General features: G+C 47.8%; 2 protein-coding genes across 19 annotated transcripts in view; one reads left to right on the top strand and one right to left on the bottom strand.

Moving 5' to 3' along the window:
* Hexdc (hexosaminidase (glycosyl hydrolase family 20, catalytic domain) containing) overlaps window positions 1-11,823 on the bottom strand; it is an 18,305-nt gene extending 6,482 nt beyond the window's left edge. For 3 of the 18 annotated variants that reach the window (XR_003949440.1, XM_006533264.3, XM_030245983.1), the window contains exons 1-5: window positions 11,334-11,820; window positions 8,401-8,537; window positions 4,025-4,134; window positions 2,106-2,193; window positions 1,252-1,416 (exon numbers count right to left, since the gene is read on the bottom strand). Coding sequence is in view for 13 of the 18 variants with exons in the window: in XM_006533264.3 (XP_006533327.1) it covers window positions 1,252-1,416; window positions 2,106-2,193; window positions 4,025-4,134; window positions 8,401-8,484 (447 nt within the window). In the remaining 5 variants the exon portion in view is untranslated. Of the gene's footprint in view, window positions 1-840; window positions 1,043-1,251; window positions 1,417-2,105; window positions 2,194-4,024; window positions 4,135-8,400; window positions 8,538-8,812; window positions 9,162-9,401; window positions 10,596-11,196 lie in introns of those variants that run through there. The other 15 variants (XR_879650.1, XR_879649.1, NM_001146073.1 and 12 more) reach the window with 13 other exon arrangements.
* The window catches only part of Ogfod3 (2-oxoglutarate and iron-dependent oxygenase domain containing 3), a 27,056-nt gene continuing 20,085 nt past the window's right edge, over window positions 11,528-18,498 (top strand). Inside the window, exons 1-4 of the mRNA NM_025402.2 lie at window positions 11,528-11,687; window positions 13,068-13,285; window positions 15,190-15,265; window positions 16,368-16,410. Coding sequence (NP_079678.1) covers window positions 11,614-11,687; window positions 13,068-13,285; window positions 15,190-15,265; window positions 16,368-16,410 — 411 coding nt within the window. The 5' untranslated portion in view covers window positions 11,528-11,613. The remainder of the gene's footprint in view (window positions 11,688-13,067; window positions 13,286-15,189; window positions 15,266-16,367; window positions 16,411-18,498) is intronic.

The following is an 18,498-nucleotide window of genomic DNA, read 5'->3' as shown; positions in this document are numbered from 1 at the left end:
GCCATTGGGTGGGCTTGGTAAGAGGGAATGATGCCACAGATGCCCCAGAGGAACACTTCTCCCAATAGTGCTTCAAGATCCAAGTATAACAGCACTTTTTTCCTGTCAACACCTCAAATTGCACATCTTTGGCTACAACTGTCTGAAAGGGCGTGCATTTGCTCATGGCTAGGGCTGGCTCTGTTCTGTAGGATCATCAGGTATACAGGATACCTTACTTGGGCTCTGCAGGACTGCCCTCTGCCACTCAATGCTCCTCTCCAGAGATGGCGTCTCCCTAAATAGGCCCAGCTCCTCGGCAATCTCTGCCTTTGTTCTTTAGTATGTGGACTATTTCCTTTATAAAAGAATCCATGGTGACACAGGCCTATAATTCTAGTGTTTGGCAGGATGAGACAGAAGGACCAAGAGTTCAAACCAGCCTGGGGGTTGTAATGGCAATGTAGCTCAAATTTTATTTTATTTTTTTGGGTGGTTTTCTGAGCAAAAAATTTTAAATTAAGTTAAATCAAACCAAATCAAAAGAAAACAAACAGGGCTGGAGAGATTGCTCCGTGGCTAAGAGCACTAGAAGTTCTTCCAGAGGATGCAGGTTTGATTCTCAGCACTTACTAGGTAGCTCACAACCACCTGTAACTGCAGTCCCACATGATCATGACCCCCTCTTCTGACCCCTGAGGGTGTTGTCATCCCACAACAAATGTACACAGGCACACATGCAGGCAAAATACCCATACACATAAACTAAGTAAGTAAATAAATAAATATAAAAAGAAAAGAAAGAAGCCATGATGTGGTACGCAATTGTGAAGAAAAGCAGCCTCAGACCTTGTCACTCACCTCGTCACAGCCAATGTGGAGCCACCGGACATCCCTGTGTAGCTCCAGAATTTGATCGATCATAGCTTGTACCAAGGCCAGGGACTCAGCCTCGTGAGGGTTCAGGGTGTTGGGGAAGAGAGCCACTTCACGGAGATGTGCAAATGCTGCATGCTTTAGCACAAACTAAGAACAGAGACGGAAGCAGGTTCTTAAGGATCCCAGTCCCTTGCGTGTCCTTGGCGAGCACTCCAAGTTTAGCTGCTTCACTCAGTGTGCCCAAGGGCCAGCTAGGTGGCCTGCACAGACTACTGCTGACTTCCAGATGTCTGCAGCTGAGCCAAGCCTAAGAGCTTCTGCCTCTGCCTTAGCTGGGCTCTGAGCCCTCTAGCTGGTTCCTCGGCAGCCCTCTTCCCTCACCTTGTCACTCACCTCGTCACAGCCAATGTGGAGCCACCGGACATCCCTGTGTAGCTCCAGAATTTGATCGATCATAGCTTGTACCAAGGCCAGGGACTCAGCCTCGTGAGGGTTCAGGGTGTTGGGGAAGAGAGCCACTTCACGGAGATGTGCAAATGCTGCATGCTTTAGCACAAACTAAGAACAGAGACGGAAGCAGGTTCTTAAGGATCCCAGTCCCTTGCGTGTCCTTGGCGAGCACTCCAAGTTTAGCTGCTTGGTACTCTAACTCGGGGTTTTGCACATGTCAAGTGAGTTGTTTCCCAGAGCCTGATCTCCAGCTTCGTCTTTTTACTTATATGGGTGCTCAGCTTGTCAGGGTTAGGGGGTCTGTGCACCACATGAATCTAGTGCCCACCGAGGCCAGAATGGGGGCATTTGATCCTGTAGAACTAGCTCTTCTGAGCTGCCTTGTAGGTGCTGGGAATCAATTTTGGGCTTTCTGGAAGAACAGCCAGTGCTCTTAATATCTATAGCCACTCCAGTCCTTTGGTTTTTTTCCTTTACATTTTATTTTGGAGGAGTGAATGAAGCTGCATCCTACAAGCCATTAAATCAATACCATGTTTGCCTCTTGGTTGTCTGTCTTACATATGAGAAATAATTTTGGATACTGGTAAACAAAAAATGGAAGGTTTCCTTCCTTCCCAATGAAGCTGCTTTGACCAGTGCTCTCTGGCTGCTTACAGATTGATGCTGCAGAGAACAGGAGTTCAGGCAGCACTGAGCTGCTGCCTACCCGTCAGGCCCTGTTGCCCCGCACTGGAGCCCAGGCCCAGTCTCTGAACCTCACATTCATACCAGTAACTGTCACCCCTCCCACTCACCTCCATGTGTCCGAATGTCTGCACCAAGGGGATAACTTCCAGCTCACTGAGTCTGGCCAGGCGCAGGATCTCTGTAACCTCGGACGGGCTGGGGTAATAAGAGTACACAGAGGCTTGTGTCAGCCTGGTGCATGCGCAGGCGCGATGGAGAGCTGGAATGCCCAGAGCCAAGCCTCCTTCTAGCATGGTGATCATGCTCCTGCCTGAGCCATCCATGTGCTGGTATTATAGGCAGTTACCACCATGCCTAACTAAAGAACCAGCAAGGACCGTATCTACACTCCCCTGACCTGCCTGTGTATGCTAGGTAAGCACTCTACCACTGAGCTATATCCCCAGCTTCATTGATTCAGCAGCTAAAACGACACTGCATAGTTGTTTTAATCTCGATTTCTCTTTTTTAAAAAAGATTTATTTATTTTTATGAGTACACTGTAGCTGTCTTCAGACACACCAGAAGAAGGCATCAAATCTCATTACGGATGGTTGTGAGCCACCATGCGGTTGCTGGGAATTGAACTCAGGACCTCTGCAAGAGCAGTCAGTGCTCTTAACCGCTGAGTCATCTCTCCAGCCCCCTTAATCTTGATTTCTATGAGAGGCTTAGTATCTTCCCACTTGCTTATGCATTCCAAGGTTAAAATCAAACTATGAGGAGCTGGGGAGATCATTCAGTGGTTGAAATACCTGTTGCATAAGCAAGAGAGCTAGAGTTCAGATTCCCAGATCCCAGGTAAATGCTGGGCGGGCCTGGTAGCCTAGCTCTATTTCCAGTGCTCAGAAGGCACAGACGGGGGATACCAGAGGAAGCTGGCTTGCTAGGGTAGCCAAAATGCTGTGTTCTGGATTCAACCAAAGATGCTGCTTCAGTTAAAGTAGAGAGTGATAAAGACTTGGATGTCAACTGCAGGCTTCTACATGTACTCATAACATGCACACCCACACATACACATGCACATCCACACACATGTGAATTCACACACACACCCCCCCCACAAGGACCCCCACGCCAAAAATAAAAAATGCAACCCAGTCCCAGCTGCCCCATGACTACTTACTCTTCCTTGTAGGGTCAGAATAGATATTTATTTTCTCTTTTAAATGTTTCCTGATTACCTTTAATGTACATGTTTTATTTTAAAATATGTTCTGCCGGGCGGTGGTGGCGCACACCTTTAATCCTAGCACTTGAGAGGCAGAGGCAGGCGGATTTCTGAGTTCAAGGCCAGCCTGGTCTACAGAATGAGTTCCAGGACAGCCAGGGCTATACAGAGAAACCCTGTCTCAAAAAAGCCAAAAAAATAAAAAAATTTTAAAAATAAAAATAAAAATATGTTCTACATATGTGTGTGTGTGCCATGTGTATGTGTGTGTACCATCTGTATGTGTGCCATGTGTATGTATGTGTACCACGTGTATGTGTGTGTACCACGTATATGTATGTGTACCATGTGTATGTATGTGTACCATGTGTATGTATGTGTACCATGTGTATGCAGGAACCTGCGGAGGTCAGCCGAGGGCACTGGCTGTCCTGGACCTGGAATTGCAGGTGGTTGGGAGCCACTATGTGAGTACTGGGAACCAAACCCAGGTCTGTTTTTGAGACAGGATTTCAATCTGCAGCCCAAGATGGCCTTTGACTTTCAATAATCATCCTGTTGTTAAAAGCCTCCCAAATGCTGGGATCATAGGTGTGATCCACTACACGTGGCTACATGTCTTAATTTTATAACCAAATTTTATACACACACACACACAAATGTGTATATATATATATATATATATATATGTACATGCACTTAGGAAGACAAAAAGGACTGTAAAATGTTAGTTTCCAATTATCCCATCCACAGTAATGCCCATGCCTTTCTCCCCTCCCCCACCCCCTACTTGGCACCCTCAGCTAGCTTTGATACCTGTATGCATGCTTGGCCCTCAGCAGCCTCAGGTGGCCCTCATAGGGAAACATGTCTTCGTACTCAATGAGGAGGCCATTTGCACCAAGTGCATGGAACAAGGGAAAAACCTGGATAGAGACAGAGGGTGTTGGAAAAGGGGCAATCTGAACACCTCAAGAATCGGAGGAAGTGTGCGCCTTCTCCTTTCTAGGCTTTGGAGAGGGACTGAGGCTGATATTCATATTTCTCTCCTGCAAACTTTAAATCTAGAATGTGAACTTGATGCTTGCACAGGAGTGGCATGTGCCATCGAATAGCAATAAACAACGCTGGTGGCTCAGCTGAGGAGGGAGGACTTGGGCCAGCTGGGAGAGTTATGTTGGAGCCAGGCCAGAGGGGTCTAACACACAAGAACCCATGTGCTATAGCATCAGGGACACCAGAAACAGCTCTGAAGAGATGAGTTCAGCTCCTAGGAAGAAAAGGCAGGTGGGGGTATGTGTGCAGAGGTAGCAGGTGGTGTGCGTGTGTGTGCAGGCATGCCGGGGTAGGGCTCAAAGTCTTGGAGTGCCTTCCTCCCATTCTCACCACTTTCTTTCCTTTATGTTAAGTGTAGGAATTTCCCTGTCTTCAAGGACTTTTAGGACCTGTTCATGCCTATTATACAGAATAATTGGGATTGATTTATCTATTGGTCTGAGATCAAAGCCAGGGATTAAAAAACAAAAGCAGAAGGTAGGCACCAATGAAGGGGCCTCTATCTACAGCTAATACAACTATCAACCTCCAAATAAGGCTCCAAACGTTCTCTGTGATGTACAACCTGCTTTCTTTCCTAAAGTGCAGCAAAGTGAAGCCTGCTGAATCAAGGAAATCAGGTGGTGACCGAAAATCAGCTGCGGACGATTCACAAAATGGATATTAAGCGAGTCCAAATGAGAGGCAGCCTGACCATGGAGAGACGTAATCTCAGTCAACTACTCAGAGATCAACGCAATGGTGGTGGCATCTACTCCCCGGGGTCCTGCCTCTGGCTTCCCTGAGCTCCCTATGGCCTCCTGACACCTGCGTGCCCTCCTGGGCAGCTCTTGCTGTGGCTGGGCTGTCTGAGAGGCTGGGACCTCACAGCCGTTGAGTCCTCTGCCTCCCATAGTTTGGATGCTAGCATAGGTTTCCACTGTTAAGCTGTTTAAATCACATCACAAGCTAACTTTTACTTTTCTTTTTTTTTTTTCTGGAATACTTTAAAGCAAATCCCAGACCTTCCACTTGCAAATGCTTCGATTTATATTTCAAACTGTTTGAACTTAAAAGACCTAATCCAACCAAACCAATTAGTAACTCCTTAACACTCCCCATTCTCAAATTTTCCTATTTCAAAAAGCTGTGGCTTGGGTCCGATTTATACATCTTAAGTAGATTTGTTTGTTTGTTTGCATGTATGTGTTAATGTATTTTCATGTGTGAAGAGGCCAGAGGTCTACTTCACAAGTGCTGAAATTACAGGTAAAAGCCATCTCCCCGGCCCCTCCAGCAGATAAAAAATAAAATTTTTCAACATTTATTGTGTGTGTGTGTGTGTGGGGGGGGTGCCTATATGAACATCAGAGAATTGTGAAGTGGTTCTCTTCTTCCTTTATGTAGGATCCAGGGAACAAACTCACATCATCAGGCTGGCGGTACCTTTCTCCACTAACCACCTTTGCCCGGCTGTTGAGCAGATTTTTAAAGCAGTATCTTGTGCTGATTCTGAGGCAGGGTCTCACTCTGTAGACCTGGCTGGCCTGGAACTCAGAGACCTGCCTGCCTCTGCTTCCCAGCTGTGTACTGTTCTTTTGAGACAGGGTTTGACACTGCACTCCAGTGGAACCCACTTGCCTTCTCCTGTACCAGCCTCTTAAATCCTGTAATTCCAGGACTTGATGTAACCCCAGGATTTGAGAGGCCGATTCAGATTCTTCCCAAGGTTGTACAGCCCTGAGTTACAGCAGGCAGAATTTCATTAGAATTACTGATAGCTTTCCTTTTTTCTTCCCTACTTCCTCCTCCCTGACCCTTTTTGGCAGGAGGTGTGTGCATATGTCAAAATAGGGCTCTCTCCACCTACTTCTGTCTCCTGAGTGCTGGAATTAAAGCAATATGCCATGAACACCTGGCATTTGTACTGCATTTTAAGGACCTGCACCAAAGATTTAGTACTCCTTTTGGGTCACTGACCCTAGACTTGGCCCCACTACTTGGCCTTGACATACTTATTGATACTACTGTTATACTGCCAACTCGACCACTATATATCAGAAATGATTCTGCTTCTTTAAGATGACTTAAATCAGATGCTTTGGTGTGTGTGTTTGCGTGTAGGGTATGGAGGAAGAGGACACTTGTGGGATTAAAGTCTCTTCTTCCACTATGCTGGGTCTGGGAATTAAACTTCTGTCTTTAGGCTTGAGTTCTGCAGGCACCAATTTTGCATCCTTTTGTCTAATCCTCCCAGTTCAGTGTCTTCTGCCTGATTTTAAACCTCTTTCCCAGCTTTCATCATTTATCTCATCTGATTATCTCAGTTTATTCTGTTTCATGGTCCCGTGACATGCTTGTTTCTGTGCTATTAAGACACTATCGGGTTGGCGAGATGGCTCAGTGGTTAAGAGCACCGACTGCTCTTCCGAAGGTCCTGAGTTCAAATCCCAGCAACCACATGGTGGCTCACAACCATCCATAATGAAATGTGATGCCCTTTTATGGAGTATCTGAGGACAGCTACAGTGTACTTACATATAATAAATAAATTTTAAAAAATTTTTAAAAAAGACACTATCTTTTTTTGCAGTGTCCTTCTATGCTCACTCAGAGTTTAACCACAACCTACTTATTATTCACTGAGGTACTACAGATTGAACTTACGGCTTCCAAATGTTAGGCAGGCACTCACTACTCTACTAAACCTTATACCTAGCAGTCCTGCTCATTGTAAAGAACAGGCACACATGGCTGGGATGGAGACAGGCCTCTGACCAGGCTCGTCTTCTGCTGTTGTCATGGACATTAGGTACTCCATCCCAGGATGGTCCTTGCTGAGGCCACCGTTGGTCTCTGCCTCCTTCCTCCTGGTTATCTGAACATTCTCTTTACTTTCCTCCAATATTTTGTCCTTATGATAGGTCTCTGGTTTCTTTGAGTCTTATGGTCCTCCAGAACCCCCATACTTTTGTTTTTAACCTCATTTTATACACTCATTATCAAATTCAAGCCAGTTGAAAACTCCTCCCAATTCTGGATGTGGGTAAAATCTATTTGGGAGTATTTTCTACTTCCTTTGGTCACAGCATTGCTACAGTTTCCCTTCTCTTTGCTTTATCACCTTCTGCTAAGGCTGCTCACCCCACACGGGCTTTAGGGTATTGAGATATGACTATACTTATTCCGGTTTTAGAATCTATGGTGATACCTGACACCTAAATCTTACTTTTTTTTCATTAATTAATTAATTGTGTGTATAAATGTGTGTCCTAAACACACGTGGAGGTCAGAGGACAATCTACAGGAGCTGCTTCTTGCCCACCATAAGACAAGTCCCTAGAACTTGAACTCAGGTCATTAGGCCTGGTGGCAAACACTTTTACTACTGAGCTATCTTTCCAGCATCCTACTATCACCTCTCATTTTGAGACAAGGTCTCATGAATTGTAGTTCAGGATGGTTTTGAACTTGCTGTGGGATTGATGCTGGCCTTGATCTTCTGAACGGCCTGCCTCTACATCCCAAGTACTGGGATTACAGATGAGTATACTGTGTTCATGTTGAAGAATGTATTGGGATTCTAGGTCTATTGTTAGAAATGACTACAAATGACATGGCTTCAAATAACGGGATTTCATTCATTGTCCCGGAGGCCAGGAGTTCCAGCTGAGGAGTTGGCAGGGCATGCTTTCTCACAAGGTCTCACAGGAGAGTCCTTCCTGCCTCTTCTAGCTTCTGGTTCATTAATTTGTGATTGTATCGCTCTGCTCCTGTTGTCTCAGGGTGTCCTTGTTTATGTGTTTTCTCAACTTTAGGTCTAAAGTCTCCTCTTTTCCTGGAGTTTGGATCCCTAACAGTCATATAAAAGCCAGGGATGGTGGTGTGTGCCTATAACCCTGGCACTGGCAGGGTCAAGACAGGCAGATTCTTGAAAAAAAAAAAAAAAGAAAGAAAGAAAAGAAAGAAAAGAAAAAAAGACAGGTAGATTCTGAGTTTTACTGGCCATTTACACGGTCCTGTCTGATTCTGAGGGGAACTGGGAGGATGAAAACCCCATGCTCTGTCACCACCAGGACCCAGAAGGCCTCGAGGCTGTCTCTCCAGTGCTCGCTTCCACAGAGTGAAAGCTCATTCGAGGTGAAGGGAGTCCTTACCTCAGAGAGATATGAAACCTTTGGCGGCGCTCCTTTAAGGTCCAAATGAACTAATCTCATCTTAAATGGCGTGGGTGATGACATGTTGGTATTTTTTTGTAAACTCCTATAACAGAGTCTCTGTCTGGGACTTCTTCCTGGTGGAGAGAACTTAAGTTATAAAGAGGAGCAGACACAGCCCTCTCCTTTATTTCCACATTTGAATACAATATTTATAAACTGCCCTGAGATAGGCATTTATTAACCATTTAATGATCTGTATTTCCTTGTGAGATTATGATGATTTATAGCAAGCATGGCAGTGGCATACACCTGTAACACCTTTCCCACCTGTCTTAGTCAGGGTTTCTATTCCTGCACAAACATCATGACCAAGAAGCAAGTTGGGGAGGAAAGGGTTTATTCGGCTTACACTTCCATACTGCTGTTCATCACCAAAGGAAGTCAGGACTGGAACTCAAGCAGGTCAGGAAGCAGGAGCTGATGCAGAGGCCATGGAGGGATGTTCTTCATTGGCTTGCCTCACCTGGCTTGCTCAGCCTGCTCTCTTATAGAACTAAGACTACCAGCCCTGAGATGGTCCCACCCACAAGGGGCCTTTCCCCCTTGATCACTAATTGAGAAAATGCCTTACAGTTGGATCTCATGGAGGCATTTCCTCAACTGAAGCTCCTTTCTCTGTGATAACTCCAGCTGTGTCAAGTTGACACAAAGCTAGCCAGTACAATTGACCCCTTGTCAACTTGACACACAAACACATCACTAGTAAGCCTCAACCCTTACAATCTTATTCATCCCCATTCTAAATAACTTTAAAAGTCCCACAGTCTTTACATATGCTTAAAATTTCAATCTCTTTAAAATATCCATCTCTTTTAAAATCCAAAGTCTTTTTACAATTAAAAGTCTCTTAACTGTGGGCTCCACTAAAACAGTTTCTTCCTTCAAGAGGGAAAATATCAGGGCACAGTCACAATCAAAAGCAAAAGTCAATCTCTAACCGTCCAATGTCTGGGATCCAACTCACGATCTTCTGGGCTCCTCCAAGGGCTTGGGTCACTTCTCCAGCCAGGCCCTTTGTAGCACATGTGTCATCCTCTAGGCTCCAGATGCCTGTACTCCACTGCTGCTGCTGCTCTTGGTGGTCATCTCATGGTACTGGCATCTCCAAAACACTGCATGACCCCTTCAGTCCTGGGCCATCAATTGCAACTGAGGCTGCACTTTCACCAATGGCCTTCCATGGCCTCTCACAGTGCCAATCCTCAGCTGTTCTGCTCAACTCCTTCATGCCTTCAAAACCAGTACCACCTGGGTGACTCTTACACATTACCAAGTCCAGCCACAGCACAAGGTACAACTTTGGCTATATCTGGAACACAGCCACTGTGCTCTCAGAAAACACCTCCCAGAAGATGTCACCTCAATGATGCTGGTCTCTTCTTAATCACCGCTAATTTCTTAGCTCCAGCTAACCAGCATCAATAGTCCCAGTAATGCAAAGTTTTTGCTTTAGTAGTTCTGGTATCTTGTTAATCACAGCTGATTCTTCAGCCCCAGCTAACCAGAACTACAGAATCTTCACAATCAAAACAGCAATGGCCCTGAAAAGAGTCTTTAATTTTCCCTCTGAAATTTCACAAACCAAACCTCCATCTTCTGCACTGTTCTCAACATTATCTTCCAAGCTCCTACACAACATCTGACAGAGCTCTTAACAACGAATGGATCTTCAAGCCCAAAGTTCCAAAGTCCTTCCACAGTCCTCCCCAGAACATGGTCAGGTTGTCACAGGAATACCCCACTCCTGGTACCAATTTGTCTTAGTCAGGGTTTCTATTCCTGCACAAACATCATGACCAAGAAGCAAGTTGGGGAGGAAAGGGTTTATTCGGCTTACACTTCCATACTGCTGTTCATCACCAAAGGAAGTCAGGACTGGAACTCAAGCAGGTCAGGAAGCAGGAGCTGATGCAGAGGCCATGGAGGGATGTTCTTCATTGGCTTGCCTCACCTGGCTTGCTCAGCCTGCTCTCTTATAGAACTAAGACTACCAGCCCTGAGATGGTCCCACCCACAAGGGGCCTTTCCCCCTTGATCACTAATTGAGAAAATGCCTTACAGTTGGATCTCATGGAGGCATTTCCTCAACTGAAGCTCCTTTCTCTGTGATAACTCCAGCTGTGTCAAGTTGACACAAAGCTAGCCAGTACACCACCCCACCCCCTCCTGAGGAAGGAGGATTAAAGTTTAAGACTTGCCTGGGCTATAAAGGAAGGTCAAGGCTAGACTTTGCAACTTAATAAGACCCTGTCTCCAGACTAATAAGTAAAATAAGGACTGGATTGCTTAGTGGTACAACACTTGTCTAGCATGCAGAAGGCCTTAGGTTCAATTCCTCGTACTGAAAAACAATTAAGGCAGTGGTAATTTGGAGAGATGGTGACTAGCTCCGTGATACAGCACCGGCTGCTCATTATGCCAGGAACCCTGCGATCCACCCTGGCTACTGCAAATAACAACAACAATAACCTGAAAAGGGAATAAACTCTACATATATCAGAACTGACTATAGTTTCCATTACAGTTCATTTCTGGAGGACACTGAAGCAGTCAAGATATTAGAAACAGTTTTCCTACCTTCTGTAAAATCACAAGCGATTATTAAAAAGAATTACAGAGTTGTGCATCCAGTTGCATGATTTCACCTGCTCGTCCTGTGCAAGGACTCAAAAGTCCTAGCCTTAGGAACCACACCCCCCCTACGCTCGCCCTCAATCCCCAACCCTGCCCGACCTGCCACTCTCAGGCAGTTCAAAGTCCCTGACAGGCTTCTCAATGCAGCTCTCGGGGCCGGGGAAAGGAGAGGGCGGCGGCCGTAGGAGACAGGTCATCCGGGCCCAGCACAATCGGTGGCTGTGGGCTTGACTCACCCGCGTCGCCGCCGCAGCCCAGCTACAGGAGAAGACAGAATTCCGCAGGTGCCTCAGGGTTGCAGTGCCAAGGGCCGAGAAGGCTCCGCCTCCCCCCACCCCACCCCACCCCCGCCACCGCTCGGCCTCCGATTGCTCTCGTCTGGCCGTGAGCCGGACGAAGACCGAGCGCGTCGCTCCCGCGTCCCGACCCCGTTCCCGCCTCGCTTTCGCTGTCGCAGCTATTGCCCCGAGTTTGGTGGCTCTCGTGTCGTAGCTGGCTCTGCGACGGCTGGGCCCGATGGCGCCTCAGCGGAGGGGACCACCCAGAATTCCCGAGGGAAGTAGTGCTGCAGAGCGCCGGCGCGCGACCAGGTAGCGGGATCCTTAGGGACCGGGAGGCCGCGCGCCACAGCGGGCGGAGCCTGACTGGTGTGTGTGGGCGTGGCCACTCCGAGGGCGGGGTCGGAGGGAGGCAGAGCGTGGTCTTGATTGCTGTGTCCTTGGCAGAGTGAGGCGTGGCCATCCCAGGGGTGGGACCTAACAGGGGTGGGACGTGCTCATGACAAGGCGGGGTCTGACTCGTGTCTGGGTTGGTCCCTGGCTAGAGGTGACAGGTGGGACCAGCCCTACTGAGACTTGAGCAGGCTTAATTTAGAGAGAGGGCGTGGTAGTGTGGGCGTGATTGATGTGTTGGGGCGTGACTTGGTTAGTGTATCCTGCGGCATCCTTTCTATAGTGAAAATGTCCACGTGGCTGCCCACCTCCAAGCTCTGCACAGAGGCCCTGCCCACAGGAAACCTCTTCTTGGAGTCGAGCTGCATTCAGTCACGTGAACAGGTTTCTCTCGCTAGGGACCCTTTTTGAGCCTTTAGGACTCCCCACCCACTACATGGTCTGTCTCCTCACATCTCTGCTGGTTACCTCATCCCAGCCTTTCACACCTCACCTATCCAAAACTGGCCTTGTGAGCCTCTGTCAAACCCACACCTGAAATGGTAACTAAGAAACGGAGTCCTTAGGGACAGGGACCTAACTCTGACAATTCTGCATGTATTTTGAGACCTTTCCTGGACAGCAGAGCTCAGCCACTCTAGTTATACACACAGAAGTGTAGAGACACAGACACAGCTTCATCAGGGACCGGACCACACAGACCTGGGTCGTAGAGGAAACTTACACATATCATTTCTGACATTCTTCTGTGCTCTTTCTGGCTCCAGGTTTATGATTTGAGTTAAGTAGATATGCTTCATGTACGCTGGTTTACGTACACATGTGTTCGTGTAGAAACACAGGCTTGGGATGGGGCAGTCATATATGGATGCATGAGTGATCAGAGACTCACATGCCCTGACAATCCTCCAAATAGGTGCTCTGTGGGCTGGACAGAAATTACCTATGGTCAGCCCACAATTTTTTTGCCCATTGAAGCACATATTCAGCCCTGTCTGGTCAGAGAAGACAGGTCCATATACTGCCTGGGAAGCTCTTCTGAGGGGTGGTGATGGTGGGCATCCTGATAAGCTTGAGTTGTGGATGGAAGTAGATGCCCTACTTCCCACCAGCTGCCTCATAATTAGCTTACAAGTACTTCCCATATCTCAGGATTGATGGGATGCATCCATCTTGATCAGAGATCAGTGTAGACACAGCCCAAGCCTGGTGGCATCCAGTGTGAACATCTTGTGAGTTTGATTGGCATGCTTAGTATGATGGCTGCATCCAGTGGCTGGTTATCGTCTCTTTCTTTAGTACCAAGAAGGACCGGCTGCCTCGGGAGGCACAGAGGACATGGCTAAGGATTGTGGCCTTTGGGGTCGGCCTTGCTCTGGTCACATGTCTGCTCTGGAGTAGTGTGGGGATCGATGATGATGTTGCTGAGGTTGTGGCCCGTCGTGGTGAGGTCCTAGAAGGCAGGTTCATTGAGGTTCCCTGCTCTGAGGACTACGATGGTCACCGAAGGTTTGAAGGTATGTGCCACCGGCTTCTCAGTAAATTAGAGTGGCTGGTAGGGGCTGGAGACATGGCTCAGCATTCAAGAACATTTGTTGAATTTCCAGAAGACCAGATATCAGTTCCTAACACCCTTGACTGGCAGCTCACAGCTGCCTGTAACTTCACCTTCAGGAGATCCAACTTCTCCTGCAGGCACCTGCGGTTATGTGCATATAGTTATACCCAGACACACAGGACGTGACAGAAATGAAACTCAGCATTGACTTTTGCTACAGTTAAAACAATATATGTGGGCAGAGACAAGCCTTCCCTTCCCAGATAGGCAAGCTCACGCTTGGTTGGAAAATAAAGATGTTTCAGAGTTGGCTTCCAGTGCCACTCAGATGCAGGCAGCACCTTATCAGGCTTCTGTGCCCAGAGGCTGCCTGCAGAGAGGTAACAGAATTAGGGAGCCAAGAAAGGGTCAGCCAGATGGCTTAGCTGTTAAAACACGTAACACAAACTGGATGACCTGAGTTCAGTATCCTGAACCTACACAGTAGGAGAGAACCAACTGCTGTCTGTAGTTCTCCGACCTCTACACGCTAGTTATAAGCCAGAGTTCTGAGGTTGGGCCCAGGGGAATAGAGGGAAGCTGCAATGTCAGGGTCTCAGGGCCAGGTGAGGACAGCCTAGAGAGCACACACCTTTGGACTGGATTGGTGGGGTGGGGTGTTGGCCTCCTTGGGCTGCTGTTTTCCTGAACATTCGATATCACACAGATGCATTCTGTTCCTCAAATGTAGAATCTGGGCCTAGCTCTATAAGGGTGGTTTATTTTTTTACATTCAAAGTAATGTTTTGGATGTGAATGGAGAAAAGGTTCCATGTTCTTCCACAAAGGGGCGCTGTTGTGATGCACAAGAAGTCAGCCCTTCAGCCACATGTGAACCTGCAGAGGAAGAACTTTGTGGACCAGGTGGCCAAGGACAAAGGGCACATCCTCTTCTCCTTCTGCAGTCGATAAAATAAACATGTTTCTGTTGTGTTGGATGCTCTGTCCTGGGAGTCTACTTGGAATATTCTAATTTACAACACACACACACACACACACACACACACACACACAAATTGTAAATGGCAGTTTACCAGCCAGCATATCTTGTAGTAAGGTCCCCAGAGTTTACAGTCCCGTCTCATGTAAGAGCACACAGCTCACTCAGGGCAAGGGGAGCTGCCAGAATACAGGGACCGGTTGTTTGCCGAGCTTGCTGCAGATGCTCGACTCCAACCTGGCATCTCTCCAACAACCCTAAACATCATCACACTCAACTCTCCCGTCAGAGCTGCTTCCAACTTCTGCCCTCTGGGTGTCTGTCTGCATGACTCCACGGTGAAGGAGATGCAGAAATGAGTATGGCAGGCAGGTACTACGGTCCTGGAGACGGATGGTGACCAGAATGACAGGCTCAGCTTGGGCTGTGTCAGAACTTTCTAAAGGGACTCTAGCAAGCAAGCAGGCTAAGGACATTGCCAGTTAGTATGTTAGCCCAGGCCTATAACTCAGGAGGCTAAGGCAGGAAGTTCCTAAATTTGAGGCAGCCTGAACTACGTAGAGAAACCATGTTTCTAACGAACAAGTCAGAGCAAGACCAAAATGTCAATGTAAGGTCTGGGGACTTCCTTGTTTCCCCGGGCCTTGGGGGCAGTGACAGGATCAGCCTATGTGGGAAGCCCAGGACACCTGGCAGGAAGGAGATGTGAGCTGAGGTTCTGCATAGGGCGAAATCGCAGTGAAAAGTTACTTTTTATCTGAAGTTGGCTTTTAACTAGGTGTTTTAACCAAACTGGCCCTCCCTGGTCATGGTAGAAGACTTTGTCAGCTTGGCCATGATCCTCGGGCAGAAGTCAGCATTTCTCCTTGGCTGTCACCCTCCAGGCTGTACCCCCAGGAAGTGTGGCAGAGGTGTCACTGACATCGTCATCACCAGGGAGGAGGCGGAGCAGATTCGCAGGTACCCATGCACCTCTGCACTTTGTCTAGGGCATCCAGGAGTTGGGTTGAGCAGTGAATGGGGGGGTGAGCCAGGGCAACAACAGAGTCTAGAGAACCCCCACAGTTCTGTGAACCATCCTCAGGGGTTTGGGGGGTCAGAGGGCAGGCGTCCTCCTTCCTGCTTCCTCTGAGGAAATGCTGTGGCCTTAGCAATGTTTCTGATGATGGAGCAGTCTAGAGGCCCAGCCTCCTCCAGGAAGCTTCCCCTGCTGTGGAGACAAGGGCTCCTCCGGCCCTACCTGACAATCAGTATCTCTGTGGCTCATAAATACCAGCTCAGAAGCAGCTGATACTGAAGTTTTCTGTGTGTGGATTTAAAAAAACAAGATCTTAAAAAGGAAAGATTTCTCAGGGTGTGGTGGTGCACGCCTTTAATCCCAGTACTCGTGAGGCAGAGGCAGGCGGATTTCTGAAGCCAGCCTGATCTACAAAGTGATTTCCAGGACAGCCAGGACTATACAGAGAAACCCTGTCTTCAAACAAACAAATAAAAAGGAAAGATTTCATTTTCTGACCAGCCAGCCATTCAGACTCAGTATGTGGCTCCTCATTTGGCCCATGAGCCCCATTCTTCTCTCTCCTCATGCTATTCCTGCTAAAGTGCCCAGCAGGAAGCCTGTCCTCTGCATCCTACCCCCCACCCTGATCCTATACATCTACGATACCTGAGGATTATTAATGCTTTCCTGAGGGGTTAGTGTTCCTTGGTGGTCCTCTCTGGGATGGGATGGCTCTTTGACAGTCTGAACTGTAATTACCAACATCCCCATCGATTGGGGAGCCGCCAGACCACAGACAAACTAAGAGGTTCCTTTGCTATAGTTTGGGATCAGGCCAGTGGTTTCCAAGTAGGCCATGTGTTAGGAGTGAGAGGAGGCTGACGTGTCCTCAGCTTTGAGGGTTTCAGTTTCAAGTTTCCCTGTTTGTTTACTTCATAAATGTTGAACAAGCAGGGCCTATAGATAAGGTACTATTATACTGGTGGGTGATTTGCCTAGATGCTTTATGGAGAATGCTGTTAACTAAAACTTGATTTAAAGTTGTTTTTTTACCCCCCACAGAATAGCAGAGAAAGGGCTCTCCCTAGGTGGATCGGATGGAGGGGTGAGTTGGCGTGGTTCCATTTTCTTTATACATTTGAAGTTTGCTCTCTTTGGAAGGGAAGGATGCACAGGGTCCCCTCTACTACCCACCAGAGGCAAGGGCTGGTATGTCCATGGTGTTTCTCAGAGAGTGGCTGATATTCCTTCTGTCTAGTAGGCACAAAATAGATCCCTCTTTGGGAAGAGAATGTATAAAGTCACACATGGCCATCTCTTCAGGCTGCCGAGCTTCAGGTTTCACTGGCACCTCAGACAATACTGGCTATAGATAGGAAGGATGGGGAAGGAGTGAAAAGAGGAGAGAGGGAGGGAGCTGACAAAGGACTCAGGAGCCTGGTGGCCAGGTGACTTCTGGAAGAGGCAAAGCCCCTTAAGATGTTTAAGTGGATCCCACTGCAGCAGCCAGCAGGGGTCTGTCATCCTTCGCACAAGGGTAGATCATCCAAGGCGTAGGATGGTGGGTCCACCTGGAACTTGTGATATAATTTGGAAGTGGGATCTTTGTAGTTGTAATTGAGGGAGAGTCCTTATCAGGGACTTCAAATCCAAGGACAGGTGTCTATGTAAGAGAGAGCCAGAGGGAAGCCCGAAGAGACGAGAAAGCCTGTGTGTAGACAGAGATGAAAAGTGGGTTCTATGGCCACAAACCAGAGAAAGCCTGGGGTGCAGATACTGGAGGACAAGAAAGGACCATGCCCTAGAGCTTAGGCCAGAAACCAAGGAGATGCAGGTGGTGCTCCTTGGACTTCCTTGGTTCTGGACTTCTGGCCTCCAAGGGGGGAGAATGAAGTCTGCAGCTGGAAACCCTCATTCTGCACAACCGTGGGACAGGCTGGGCTAGCCCCTCCTCTGTAAACAGACACTTGGGCAGTGGTCACTGGGACCTTGGTCTCTGCTTGGTGTGAGGGAACGTCTGAGGATGGGTTTCCTCTCCCTGCATATTTTGGCAACTGCTTTGCACTGTGGTTTGTGCTGGGCCCAGATCAAGTCTGCAGAAGGTTGGCTTTCAGACTTTGTTATAATTTCAAACTATTTCAGTGATTGTGCAACCTCATCTATAACTCTCTCTTTAGAGTCCTGAAAATGGAATTCCTTTTATGCTGTCCATTTGAGTTTGGGGAGCTATTTGCTAAAGGACTGTCAGTAAATGGTTTGTCTCCTCCTCCTTATCCAGCACGACCTTGAGAGTCCCCGTGTAATAGACTTCATACCTTTAAGTTCAGTAGACGTTAGGCCTATGTTGTATCTATGCCTTAGCTAAGTGGTTGTAGAAATAAGAAAAGGGGCCTGATATCTGTTACTGCTGGCCATACATGGGGTAAAATGATCCCTGTTGGTGCCTGCTTTCTTCCTGAGACACAGGGAAAGACTCAGAGTTGGACAGTTAAGGTCAGAAAACATTCGGCAGTTTCTTAAAGGTTACTGGTGTGTAGTTCTATATGAAATGTTTAAGCGGGAGCCCATGAACATGCACCTGTGGCCAGTATGCACAGAAGAACCCAGGGCTATTGCAGGGAGAGGCCAGTAGCTCTGACAGACACATCCATGCAGGGAATAGCCTCAGTGCTTATCTGCGAGAAACAACATGAGTTATGCCAGAGAAAGAAGCCCATCACAGGGCCTGTCTGTCTGTCTGTCCACCTCAGTAGAACACAGGCAGCTTCTCACAGAAAGTGGAGCCTCAGATGCTCAGGATGGCAGATGGGAGCAGAGAACAGAAGACAGAAAGGGTGGCAATTAGTGTGTGTGCAGAAGTGTGCACTTAGGCAGGAACTTGTCACACTGCACACTGCACACCTGGGTCTTACCTTTACAGACCTAGTGGAGGAAAAGAAACTGAGTCAATAGAGTGGGCTGTGACTCACCATAATCATCCTCAGATGTGTCTGGAGACTGTTTCTCAAAATGTTAGGCCAAAGCGTTTGGTTTTCTCTTTGGACAGCAGAGAGAACCACATTTGTCCAGGCAGACACTGCGCAAGGCAGGGTCTTAAGAAGTCAGAGGTAGCAGAGTGGTAGTGAAGCACGCCTTTAATCCCAGCACTTGGGAGGCAGAGGCAGGTGGATTTCTGAGTTCGAGGCCAGCCTGG

This window comes from Mus musculus, chromosome 11, assembly GCF_000001635.26.
Source record: "Mus musculus strain C57BL/6J chromosome 11, GRCm38.p6 C57BL/6J".
Classification (NCBI taxonomy): Eukaryota; Metazoa; Chordata; class Mammalia; order Rodentia; family Muridae; genus Mus; species Mus musculus.
Note: the sequence above shows the minus strand (reverse complement) of the source record. Positions and strands in the feature narration are given on the sequence as shown.